Source organism: Clinocottus analis, unplaced genomic scaffold (assembly GCF_023055335.1).
Source record: "Clinocottus analis isolate CAN_PGR_092001 unplaced genomic scaffold, fCliAna1.0.p SCAF_2, whole genome shotgun sequence".
Taxonomy (NCBI): Eukaryota; Metazoa; Chordata; class Actinopteri; order Perciformes; family Cottidae; genus Clinocottus; species Clinocottus analis.
This window is the reverse complement of record NW_027175931.1, coordinates 7,196,253-7,210,176: the sequence shown is the minus strand read 5'-3', so window position 1 is coordinate 7,210,176 and position 13,924 is coordinate 7,196,253. Positions and strand designations below refer to the sequence as shown.

Below are 13,924 nucleotides of genomic sequence, written 5' to 3'. Positions count from 1 at the left end.
TACAGCTGCAGTATATATGGCAATGTACATGTTGTACATCGAGAAATGTGTCATGCAGATGAGATGATCAGTTGCACACACACACACACACGCACACACACACACACACACACACACACACACACACACACACACTGTGACCTCCGCTGGGAAAACATGACACGGGATTTTCTTTGTTGCCCTCCCCTTCTCTCATCCCTCTTTCTTCTCTCTTTCATATCCTCCCTCTTTTCTCTCAACTCTAATGAGAGCACTGACCTCATTACCAGCAGATTAGAAGTGTAGATAGAAGTGTGTGTTTGTGCATGTTTGTCACAGTGTGTGTGTGTGTGTGTGTGTGTGTCTGTGTGTGTGTGTGTGTGTGTGTGTGTGTGTACCTGTGTGTACTAGGAAATGTGCGTGGCTTAACGTGCATGTGTATGCGTGCATACACAGCGATTGCGGTCATGTCAAAGTGGCCTGATTAATAAGCAATTTAGTATGGCCTCTTGTGAATTACAGAATAGTGGAAAGCGAATTGGATTCATAGTGGGGCCAGGGATAAAGTAACTTCAATCAGTGTGATTGTGTAAAAGTTTCTCATGCAAAAAGTGGAGGGTTTATGCTTGCAGGGCCTCATGGCTCAAGTTGGTCTGAGGGGAAGGGACAAGGAAAAGCCATAAGGTGACTATGTAGGTTGTAATTTAAATCAAAAAGACAAATTAATGGCAATCAAATCTACACTTACTTTTGGTCCTTTCAAGGCAAGAGGCACAGCTAAACTAAAGTAAAGTTGTTAACAGAATGAGGTGAAAAGAAACCCATTATAGGTGGGTGTGTTAGGGTCTAGCATCAACTATGACCAACCGGCCATTTCTTTTCTCTGTAAACGCAATGTGCTCTGCATCATCAAAGTGGCCTGATTGTCCTGGTCTGTAGAAATGGCCAACAGGGGATGGACCCAAATGCAGACAGACACAGGGGACAGAGAGGAATTTTAAACTGCGATTTAATAAAGAATTAAGAAAATAAACTAGAACGGTCAGAAAAATCAGGCCGCTCAAACAACTGCACAAGAACTACAAACAGGAGACGTAGCAGATGAACGGACAAAAGACAGGACCATAAATACACAAGAATCTAATCAGACAACAAGACACAGGTGGGCAGACATGAGGACAGGCTGACAGCTGATAAGTGGAAGAAACATAAGGGAAAAGAGGAAGGCTGACGAGACAAATCCAACACAGGTGATTTATAGAAAAAAGGAAAAACACAAAGACAGGAAGTCAAATAAACACAGGACCAGAGGCAGAACACTTCAAAATATAACAGGAAACAAACTATACCAAAACCAAGCTCGTGACACTGTTAATTCAATATAGATAAAATGCCTCATATGACAACAAATCTCCACGGAGGAAATGTGTGACCTTGCTTACAATGGTGCAGAAATGTCACAGATGAATTCACTGTGGAACATTATGAGTGAGATTCTAAGCCACTGCATGGTTTGTTTATAGGGAGGCATAATATTGCAAGTCCCCGTCATGTACAGATGATGCATTCAAGCCTACAATTCTCACTTAATGCATCATGACACATTTGGACAGCTCTACATTCAAGACCAGTCGTTCACACCACAGCACACGTGTGCAGTATACATAAAATAGTTTGTTTTTTTCTGCTTGAGGGTGTTCACTATTCATATCAATTTGTCCAACATCTCCCAACAGATGTTCCACCAGTGTTTGTAAGCTTTTGAACAACATTTGTTCATGTGCCCAGAATTGGCTTGAACCAAACTCGAGCAAAACACCAAAGATGCTCCGTCCTGCTCGATCCACTCCTACGATCAATACTTACAAGACCTCATGTGAAGCTTCTCTCCCACTTCTGCATACTGAAGTTCATGGCAGGCAGAAAAATACCAAATGGGTCCAAGGTAGCAAGGAGAAAAAAACCATCTGACAAAAATGCAACATGAATGGCATAATTAAGCCAATATTGTCTCAATAGCCACGAGGTCACCCATCACCAATTAATGTAAAAAAAAATGCTCAAAGCCACATTCACACTAAGTATTTTTTGTTTAACCGAGAGCAACTTTAATGATTATTTTCTTCCCCCAAGTATTATGTGTTTTTATTATATATTTATCTGTTGTAGAAAAATAACAGCAGCACTGTGTAGCACTCTGGCATACGCTTTAGAAACACTTCGGCCCTCGGTCAGTACCACTTAAAAAAGGACTCTCTCCAAATGATAGATCCAATGGGGCTGAATATTCATCTTTTCCGGGGACAGTGTGCTGCTGAGCTGAGGTGCTATGGTTTAAGATCGGGTAAGGGCAGGCATTAAGAACAGAGGGCCCACTATCAGTTTCAGAGGCATCAGGCTGTGAAAGGACCACATGAACAGATCGTGTCAGCCACTTGAGTGAGGTCACAAGCTGATCTCTAACAACCCTTCACATTCTGCCATCACTTTTCTTTTTTCATTATTCTCATATCTCTCCGTCTCTTTCTATTTATCGTTCTGTCCGCCTGCTTCTCCCTTTCTCTAATGATGCTCTTGCTCCATCATTCAGATCAGTCGATGCTTTAACCTTGATCTCTGTGATAAACTGGGGAGATCTCCTGCGTTCTCTCTCTCTCTCTCTCTCTCTCTCTCTCTCTCTCTCTCTCTCTCTCTCTCTCTCTGTCATCCTTTCTAGTCTTCATCCATGCTTCCAGTCTCCCCCCTTTGCTTGCCCATTGCTCCCTTTACTTTTTTAGCTCATCCTTTCATCAAGCATTGGCTCCCTTATCTCATCTGCATTCTCTTAATCAGCTGCTGTCAAATCATCCTTATGATCCCATTTCATTTCATCCCATCTCGCTTTCCTCCCCTCTCGCTCACTCTCACTTCTTCTCTCATCTACCTCAGCTACCATCTGATCATTCTGCCAGTATGAATCTTTAGGCCACCTGATCAAATCTTACCCCGTGGCTAACTGAGCTTCAGTATTCCAAATGAGGGTGCAGGCCTCATGCCTTGTCCTTCTCAATCGCAGTTAGCAGCCATGCTAGGTCCTGCAGTCCATTCCCATTAGTCAGCTTGGTGATTGATAGGCGCCGCGAGCAAATCAGACACCAGAAAACGAGGTATAGGGGTAGCATCCATTTCCCCAGGCTGTCGCCCCACAGGCTGTCACCCCACAGACTGTCACCCCACAGGATGTCACCCAACAGGATGTCACCCAACAGGCTGTGTAGTGGTTGTGACAGCTGATCTGCCTCAAACTGCAATTGTGGACCCCAAAGAGGAACATGAAGTAATTTAATATGGTTAAATTATACATTATAGCAATATCTGTCTATTTTATTTTGCTATGTTATATGAGTTCCACATGTACTTGGGGGTGTTTTGCTTTTAAAAATTGCTTCTGTTTAGTTATCATTTGTTCCTTATCTTCTTCCCTGTTTGTTCTTCCTTGGCTTCCTGTCAACCCTCTTTCTGGTTCATTAACAGGCCTCAGAGTGCCATGCTTTCTTTCACTGAAAAGAAAAGCAAGTTAGAGAGAGGTGATATCCGTGCCTTTGACAGACGGTCTAGGCCTACTCAGCTGACATGGTGTATTTCACAAGTTGGTCTGTTTTAAAAAGGACCGAGTTCGCTCTTTCTTTCGCTGTCCTCTCGGTGTTTCTCTCTCTCTCTCTCTCTCTCTCCCTCTCTCTCTCTCTCTCTCTCTCTCTCTCTCTCTCTCTCTCTCTCTCTCTCTGTTCCGCCCTGTCAGAAAGAGCAGAGAAGTGACAAAGCTATCAAAGGCTTGGTGCTCTTCTATTGATTGCTCCTGTCTGTCCACCACCTTAAGCTATCAAAGGCTGTTACCTATCAGTCGTCCCTTGATGCTGTCTTTTCCATCATCTGTTGCATTATAGCACTGTAGACTGAAATGTCACAAGGGTTTTGCGGATACTTTATATCAGATGGTAGGCAGTTTTGAAATAACTCTCCTTGATAGAAACATTTTATCTTCTTCTTATTTATGATTAAGTTGCAGTGATTTATAACAGTAAGAAATATCAGTGCTTCTTTTGTTGTGTATTGTGGCTTCTGTCCTCCTGTTTAGGCCTGTATGATATTAGAGTGTCAGGATTTGTGATGGGAGCAGAAGCATGTGTTATTGGCTGCAAACACAGGCATGCTTTTCACAAACCTGACACCTTTTTTTTGTCTACTTAAGAAATCAGAGGTATATAATGTTGTATTCAATGGCAACAACAAACATTTAGATTTGTTAAAATGCGCATAAATATGATGACATATTTTGTTTTCTGCAGGGTGTGGACAACGTGCGGGCATATGTCCCGGATGCTGTGTGGTATGACTATGAGACGGTAAGACTAGGCTCTGCTCTTGTTAAAAAAAGTTTCCTCAAAAACACATCCTTTTGCACTTCGGGTGAAAAATTATCTAAAGTTGGTCGTTCGACATATAAATTAAAATACTTGCAGCAGAAATTGCAAACACCACCTCTCTCAGCTGAAATTAATGCAGTTTTTTTTTTTTTGAGGTTAAAAGTGAACTTTACCTGCACAAAGTCTCAGTAAAGTGCACATTGCATTATTGTATTAGTCATTATGGCCATACAACTATATACTTGTAAAATATGTGAAAAGAATTTCATTCATGCTTTAACTAGATATTACAGTCTGGGTGGACCTGATTAACTCGTAACACAACTGTTTAGTGCTCTCTAAAAATGATTGGAAAATGGCTTAAAAGTATGATATGTAATTAACACAAACACACACAAAAACATGTATCGCATGAAAGTCTTTTTCTTAAGATCTTTATTTTATACCGAGAGATGAGAGAGACAAGACAGAGCGAGAGTGAGGACAAAGATCGAGTGAAAGAGGGGACAGGGAAGAGTGGAGAGAGACTATCTCCCTGACAAAGAGATAAAAGAGGTGTTGAGCTCCTTTGGGACCTTATTTGAGCGTCACAGTGGCGATGTAAAGTGCCCACTGATCAGATGACCGATTAGATTGGCGGTCTTGCCGCCGGCCCCTTGTCCTGGTTGGTCCCCTGTGATTATCTAGGCAGGAGGATGGAAGGGTTCGTTGGGGAGTATTGATGTAGTGAAAATGTCCATGAAAAACAACATACACACACACACACACACACACACACACACACAAGTAAGAAATAATGGAAAAAAAAACAACAGACAAAGGAGCAAAAACACACAGGATGTGAGATGAACTTAGAGAAAGCAGGTAAAAATGAAAGGACAGTACGTGACTTGAAGCCAGAGGAAAAGCAGGGACAAGAGAAAAGATGAGAAGAAGAGAGGGATCACAATTCTAGTTTGCAGAAGAGCTGGAAGATGTGAGGATGGCCTGCAGGAATAAGGAGAAGACAAGGCGAGAGAAGACCTCCTGAAGGCAGACAATAAAGGGGTGATACGATCTGAAATTGGTTGTAGACGCTCCACTAACTCCAGCCCACACACTCTCCAATACTCCACTGTACTGCATAACATTGTACACGCACACACACACACACACACACACACACACACACACACACACACACACACACACACACACACCCACACACACACACACACCTCCATGGGAATGAAAGAAAATGGGATGAAAAAGAAAAGTAAAAATAATTAGAGCACCACAAGAGAGAATAACATGACGTGGAGAAGGAAGTAGGTAGAGGAGATGGAGAGAAGACAGCTTTAAATTGTTTTAGGCTGTGCTGATAATTCAGTCCTCACGAGATCAGAAATTAACTGAGCTCGAGCTGGACCCTCAGAGAAATGAGTGGAGGGGGAGAGAGACACACACAGAGAGGGAGAGATAATGTGTTTCCTCATCTGAAATAAATCCTTCTAAGCTGAACAGAACAATCATTATAATGATAATGATAATAATAATAATAATAATAATAATAATAATAATAATAATAATAATAATAATAACAACAATAACACTTTTGTCCTCAACTGACTCAGTCACTGCATTTTCTAAACATTACTCTTTACAATATAATTTTGCCCATTTTCCAAAATGAGTCTTAATTTGATAGCTATGATCGACAATTGCAGTCCATTACTTATATTAAATGGGTCAATTCACACACAATTACAAAATACATACTTTATTACTTACTTAGTTGTACTTACTTAGTTATGTAGCCATGCACTGTAGATAAATTTAGCTTCATTTACTTGGCTTTCAGAGATTTCTGTCTCAACTGCAAAACAATGGCGGTGAATAGAATTTAATGTGTGGAGCTCACAGGTTTATAAATAACAATAGAGTGTAATACACAGATATTACAGGCCCTATTTTTTTCTGTAGAAAGTAAAAATAGTCTACATTGATGTCTATGGATTATCCAGAGTAAACACAACACAGTGTACCCACATGGCTTGATACATGAGGTTGAGAAAATATTATTTTTTTTATTAATTGCAAAACATTTCCCTCTGTTTTTTTTGTAATATAATCCTTCAAAGCATTTCTTGATTTTAAACTGTTCTGTAACAACTGATGAAATCGGCTTCAAGTATCTCAAGTATTTCAAAAAGCGTTTCCGCGTCAGTGTTAAAGGGGCCTCAGAAAAAGTTAATTTTAGCGACGTCGATATCACACAAGCCCAAAGCCAGTATTTTGCCACCCAGACTTTGTGCAAATGTATGCCCACTTTTGTAACTTTGAACAAGGCCACACGCAGGTTTTATTGCCCACAGAGCATCACAGATATTTAGGTCAGTTAATATATTTTGTTGTGTTACCAATCAGATGGAGCAACTGGCAGTCCGCAGAAATTATGTTAATATGCATCTTCCAGCTGACAAGCTTGGTTTACACATCAGAGGTGGTGCGATCCTCCCAACTCAAAGACCTGATGTCACCACCACATACAGGTACGCATGCACACACACACACACACACACACACACACACACACACACAGACCCATGATGTTGAAGGATGTCAACAAGCTATCACACAAAACAGTTACATTCATTGTATACGTGAATAGTCAATCATGCACATACTCACAGAATTCTGCTACATTGGAATTATGGGCACTTGCTTGATTCAATGAATTGGAATATCAAAACATGCGCATGGTGTATAGCGTTTGTTTATGTGTACGTCTTTAGTCGGCGTCACCCCATGGGTTTGATCGTCGCTCTCGATGACAACAACCAGGCAGCTGGGGAGCTATTCTGGGATGATGGAGATTCCAGAGGTATTGTGTGCAAATGTGCTGGTGTGTGTGTGTGTGTGTGTGTGTGTGTGTGTGTGTGTGTGTGTGTCAGACAGGATCATCCACATCTTGTTATTACCACTCATTACAGGCATTTAAAAAAATAAATAATGTATGAGCATCCAATTGAAGCTATTATCGTGTTAAGTACAAAGCATCACACGAGTCAGGGTGACTGTTCAAACACTGTCAGTCAGCTCACACACATTAACAAATGAAGGTCAGTTATCTTATCTACAAAACATTAACATCTGCTGTTTTTTGTGTGTGTTTTTTTTTTTTTTTTTACAGAAACTGTTAAATTAGACAATTACATCCACTACAAGTTCTCCGCTGTCTATGTAAGTTTCTCTTGCTCGGATCTATGTCATCTTCTAAATCTGGCCCACATATTCCCTCTGATCTGAACATAAGTTTAAAGTTCAAAACCACTAGAGACTTTAGACTCTAGAGTCCACAACACCAAGAATAATCAATCCATGTTATGCCGCTGAGGCTTTGTTGGACCAACTACCCTGTGTTCCTGCTTTACAAGGCAGTGGGAATTGCCTTGCATGTATAATGTATGTCGGTGATGTTCTTCCTGTATGTCGGCATTACATTGGGCTAGCGGTTTACAGGCAGGAAATCGATCGGATCAGCTGTTTGACTGATGGACAAGAGTTTGGGGAGCTTGTGGCTTAATCAGTAAACGTGATAGAATGAAGTGCTGCATGCTGGAAAAATACCCTTTCAAGATTACACAAAAAGAAAGTTACATGTTTCTAAATAATCAGCATTTTAAGTTTGAGAGCATTCAATGAATGGAATGAGTTCAAATAAGGCATACAATTGTGTGTCCTCTGCCTTTCAGGGAGTGCTGACGATGCAGGTGACACATGATGGCTACAAGGACCCAAACGGTCTCAAGTTTGAGAACATCACTGTCCTCGGTGTACCTCAGCCTCCCAAGTCCGTCTCTGTGACTAACGCTAGCAGTGCAACACAGCATAATGCATCCACTCTGCCGACCTCCAACATACAGTACGATGGAGCAAAGAAGGTAAACGCACCATTAGACATGGTCTTGTGCTCATGCATAACATGCTAGAGGAAAATTACCCTGAAGAAAAATGCACTCAATTGTTGTATATACACAATGTAACAATACTTGGGATGAAAAAACAAAAACAAAGTGAGCACGGCCAAGTAGACAAGGTATTTCCCTCAGGAGTTGATCGAGATGAGATCAAAGATAAACAGTAAGTGAATATTGGACTATCAGGTTACTTGATGTGTAAATAGGTCATCATTTGCTGACAAATTTGCCTTATCAACTTCATACTAAGATATTATAAAACAAAAAAGTATCAAAAATAATTGCTACAATCAAATAATAATGTCTATATAAAATGTATAATTACATATACATAACCAATTGCATCGAACTACAAAGCTAGGAAACTCTGACTCTTTGTAGGTGCGTCATTTACCTATCGCAAGAACCACTCGTTAGATCTACCTTACACTTCACGTCAAATTTGGTGCAATTTAGACATCTAACACGTTCAATAACAGCATGATAAACATTGACTATACAAGCCAACGCAGCCCTGCGCAGCAGTGGGGGAGGAGCTTCAGGGCTTGGCATGTCGTCTGCAGCGGGCCTTTAGAGACAGCAGCCCATTGACTGCAGTTTAGCTGTTGAATATACTGGTTGTAACATCAATATACTGACAACCAAACTCTTCCTCACTGGAGTCGATGGGCGATTGGCTGTTCTCGACAATGCTGCAAGCAACACTTCCTTGTGGCAGATACATGGTTGCTAAGAACTACCGTAGTTACTACTGCAGGTGCCCATTATTTGTTTCAATAAGACCAGGGATGAAACCATTACTGTATCTTTCAAGGTTAGCCACTAAGTGTAAGAAATGATAGCAATTTGCATGAGGTGAGAATCATTGAAGCTTTTGCCTGAGTGTGTGTGTGTGTCAAAAGGGGTAAGAAGTAATGACTGAGCAATAGTCCTACAGTAAGTGGCCAGGGTTATAAGGAACTGGCTAGAGTCTGTTAAGTGTCAAGAGGTTCAGTGATTAAGTATTACTATAGAGATTTGCTTTGACACACACACACAGACACACATATGTTTGTGTGTGTGTGTGTGGCCAACGGCTATGCTTGTGTGAATCCTCAAGGACTCTCTGGTCACACACACATGCATGCATTTATCAAATGTCTGTCTGTGGTGATCATTTCCTGGGGGTGAAGGGTAAACGCGCTGTTAAACCTAAACTTTGGCTTGTCATGTCCATCGGTCTTTGTACGCCGAGACGGACTGAGCCTTGAACGTAGCTCACAGCTGCCTACAATCATTAGTTCCACATGTACTTAAATGGAACATAATTTTACAACGTTGGCTCTCCGTGTTGTATTTTGTTTTTTGACTTTTTTGAAAACCATTACCTGCCTGCTATATAGCCTGACTGCCTTTTGCTTTGTTTACAGTGTCTGACCATGTGCCTGCGTTGTCTCTTTTCTTCTTGCTAAACATGCATTCTTGTGTACTTGTGTGTCCTGTGAGAGGCATGTTTCACAATTGAATTGCTGAAGCATGATTCCGAAATAAATTGAAGGAAGGCAGACGGATGAAGATCCCGGAAGTCACCTTACCAGCAGGGGATGTATCAGATGGTGACTAGTGACTTGCGTGAAAGGGTCTCCCCGAGATATCTTGTGAGAATGACTCATAATTCCCGACAGAGGCTGTTGAAACAGCGAGGGAAATTAACAGCTGTGTCTTAATTGATAGCACACGCAACATCAAGCACACATTCTGTCTCAAGGAGGCCTGTCTGGGCATGTGCTCGCTCTGGCATCCTTGGATTTATTAATCACTACGTTCTCCCATCTTCATCCTCCCCTTCACTTCATCACACATGCACATATAGGTTATGTTCCTTAAAGGCCTCTCCCTCACACTCGGAGAGAGCTATCTGGTGCAATGGGAACTGGAGCTGGAAGAAAATCACCGCTTTGACTGCCATCCAGAGGAGCATGCAGATGAGACTAAGTGCAAGGCCAGAGGCTGCATCTGGAAGGTGAGAGGTGACACAGATGAGCATACAATTCATATATATATATATATATATATATATATATATATATATATATATATATATAATTGCTGTGTTATATTGCGAAACAACTTGAAAGAAAAAGTTTTGTTTTCAAACAGCTGCACAATTCTGATATGAGCTCTGTCCCCATTCAGCCAAGCACTGTTGAACTTGCTCCATGGTGCTTCTATCCACAAGACTTTGGCTACACTGCTACAGGGGTAACCGAAAGCAACTCAGGCATGACATTTGGTATCACTCGGAACAAGAAGTACAGGAGCAGTGGTCGCCCAGAGTCACCAGACATTGACACGCTTCGTGTTGAGATCCGTTACCACAGCAGTGACATGCTGCAGTTCAAGGTGCTTATATTCGGTGGTGCATATCATGATTCATGTTTACTTCCCCATGCTGCTTTTTTCACTAGTTTTCTTTATTTCAACTCATTCATCTAACTGGCCTGCATCACATAAACACACACACACACAGTAACGCACTAATATTCATTCCTTCCCTGTTCAGATCTGGGACCCGACCACAGATCGTTATGAGGTTCCAGTGCCATTGTCGATTCCCACTATTCCGGAGACTGACGAGAGCATGAGGCTTTACAAGGTTGAAGTTACCCTCAACCCATTCGGCATCCAGGTCATAAGGAAAAGCACAGGAACCAAGATGTGAGTATTTTAGTTGTGTAGGTGGTTCAGTTGGGATAACGTTGCTGTTATGTTTTTTCAATGTTTTATTTAGTTTTATGAGTTTGGGGTTCTTACTATTGGTTTTGGGTACCTTTCAACTGCCTTTCAAAAAAAAATGTATGTCTTCCAGAAGTTTGCTTTCCATGTCCTTAAAGTGGCTGCACTGTAGCATTTGCTATTAGAATGTCAAACCCTCTCTATTTTAACAAATGAAAACAATAATTATTTGTCAGTATAGAAAAACCTACAGCTCCCCAAAATATTTACCAGTGCAGAAAGTAATTAATTCCCTCAATTTCTATATTATCTTTATTTACACTGTTTCATTAACAAGCTTGTTTATTTTTTTAACACTCTTTATTTTTGAACAAGCTTGTTTATTTTTATTTTTTATTTTGTTTAACACTCTTTATTTGTGAACAAGCTTGTTTATTTTTTTATTTATTTTTTTAACACTTTATTTTTGAACAAGCTTGTTTATTTTTATTTTTATTTTTTAACACTCTTTGTTTTTGAACAAGCTTGTTTAAGCTAAGAACATGTAGTTCCCTTAACTCAAAATAGTTGTTGAGGTGACAAAGGTGAAGCTGGCAAAAATAGTTCCATCAACTTTGTATTTTTACATCTGCAACAGAGCTTTGAAGTTCCAGTTCAAATAGAATAAAGAAAACTATTTTTTCATTAATTCTGATGTGTCTATTTAATATTGTTAGCCTTTATGTAACTCCTCTTTATTGCTGTCTACCTTGGACCGGAAACTCTTAAATAAGATGATTTTAAATAAATAACGTTATTATATAGCGTCTTATCAAGGTAAATGAATATGCATTGTATGCATTTTGTTTCCACAATTCCATCCTGTTGTCCCTCGAATTGACTGCTTTCGGATGGAGATTCACAAGGCAATTTTCTGCAATATAGATGCTCCCATTAACAAATAATGTGGTAAGACATGGGGTGAGAATTCCTATCAACTATTTCCAGGCAAGAAAGTTCTTTTGTTTTCCTGTGAGATTAAAGTAACAATGCTGAGTCAACCAAGCTGGCGCTGTTACCCAATCAGATATGCTCAGGAAAGTTGCCCAGTATATCAGCGCCTAAAGTAGTTTTCTCTTGTTTAGCAGTCGAGATGATGTCACATGAAGCAGTCGAGAGTTGGAGAGTCTTTTCAAAGCATATCTCCAAGCAAGGGGGACATTATTTTATAGTTAAGCCTTCCGTGTCAGTTGAAATTTTACTAATTAAAATTTATGAACTATGTTGAAGGGATGCCTGCTGTTCCTGCGGGTTATTATGCTTATTTGTGTCAAACAGATTGTGAATAACTCCCTCTGACAATAATTCCCTGTCCCCCTCTCTCTCCATCTCTCATTGATTTAATCCTCTGTCATTTTCTCAGTTGGGACTCCTCTGTGCCAGGTTTTACGTTCTCAGACATGTTCATACAAGTGTCTACTCGACTGCCATCAGAGTTTGTCTACGGCTTTGGAGAGACGGAGCATCCCACCTATAAACACGACCTCAACTACCACACTTGGGGTATGTTCTCCAAGGACCAGCCTCCTGGTGTAAGTATCACACTGAAGCACACACATGTAAACGGTAATAAAACCAATGAAGCACTTGTGCTTATCAGTTGTAGCTGTCCATTTCTGTTGATGCATGGCATCTGCTTGAAAAAAATGTTTGACTGGTAAGGATTTAGATGAAAAAAAAAAGTCAAATGGAACCAGAACATTTTCCCTCTCTTTTTCAAAGCATTTATGTTCCATCAAAACCAATTTTGCTTGTCATGGCATAATAACAGAGCACTCTGCACTGGATGTCTTTAACACCCTACCCTATGATTGCAGAGGTGACTTGAAATCAACCTTCCTGCACAGTATGTAAACTTGTCTTCCTCACATTCGTGTCACTTTGATGCAGTGCTGTTGATATGTGTGGCGGTTATAGAGTGTCATCATGTTTTCCCTCTGGTGTCAAGGCCAGACAGGATGAGGTTTCCACCTGCATCAGCATTATCAAGCCTAATTGCTGAGCTGTCAACACAGCTCCACAGGGTTCAGACAAATGTTATGAGGCCCCTTGGAGAGCAAAGGAATTAGAGTTGGAGGGAGGGGGAGCAGATGAAATGAGAATAAAATACAGAGCAGACAGGGTGACGTGGACCTAAACGGGATAAGGCAACATTTTAAGGAATATACCAAAATGAAATATAATTCAATACAGTATCATGAATACATGTTTTATCATTTCATCTAAATTTATAGATGGAGTTCGTCATAGCTACATTAATACATAGAGCGATAACTTTTTGTCATATAATTTAAAGAATAGCAAAATTCACTTTTTTGAGTCAGGAATTTTTGTGTCAAGTTACTACAAGGCAAGAGCATTGAGTTGCACAAAGAAAAGACATGGAGAAAGTGTGCAACTAAGACTATTAGTTATACAGATACTACTTCTACTGCTACTGAGCTAAGCTAGTAGTGGTGATCAGTTTTAGTGTCCAGGACACTCACGCACCCTTTAATAGACTGCAGTGATCACGGCCTCCCCTTGGCATGGAAGCCTCTTTGCACTCAGCTGAATCTGTTTACCCCGGGCCGCGTGTGACATGGTCTTGAGAGGGTGGGGGGAGTTTTCGCAGAGGCAGGCTGGTGGCTGCTCAACACCTTCCTCCACCTGCTCCCTGACAAACACTCAAGGCAGGCGTCATGGTCCAACAGAGGGTGGAGCCTGTAAGAGTTCAAACCAACAAACGTAGATCAATTAAAAGCAGCAGACAAAAAAAAAACACCAAAAAAATACAGAGAATATCATCTGCTTCTTCCTCATGGATCTTTTTTGTTAAGAATGTGCACA

The 13,924-nt window shown here is 40.7% G+C and overlaps 1 protein-coding gene across 2 annotated transcripts in view; it reads left to right on the top strand.

Moving 5' to 3' along the window:
• si (sucrase-isomaltase) overlaps nucleotides 1–13,924 on the top strand; it is a 64,918-nt gene that overhangs the window by 25,245 nt on the left and 25,749 nt on the right. For both annotated transcript variants that reach the window (XM_068584673.1, XM_068584675.1), the window contains exons 19-27: nucleotides 4,305–4,361; nucleotides 6,789–6,913; nucleotides 7,157–7,245; nucleotides 7,555–7,604; nucleotides 8,117–8,305; nucleotides 10,194–10,343; nucleotides 10,517–10,723; nucleotides 10,884–11,038; nucleotides 12,459–12,627. In XM_068584673.1, the coding sequence (XP_068440774.1) occupies nucleotides 4,305–4,361; nucleotides 6,789–6,913; nucleotides 7,157–7,245; nucleotides 7,555–7,604; nucleotides 8,117–8,305; nucleotides 10,194–10,343; nucleotides 10,517–10,723; nucleotides 10,884–11,038; nucleotides 12,459–12,627 (1,191 nt within the window). The remainder of the gene's footprint in view (nucleotides 1–4,304; nucleotides 4,362–6,788; nucleotides 6,914–7,156; nucleotides 7,246–7,554; nucleotides 7,605–8,116; nucleotides 8,306–10,193; nucleotides 10,344–10,516; nucleotides 10,724–10,883; nucleotides 11,039–12,458; nucleotides 12,628–13,924) is intronic.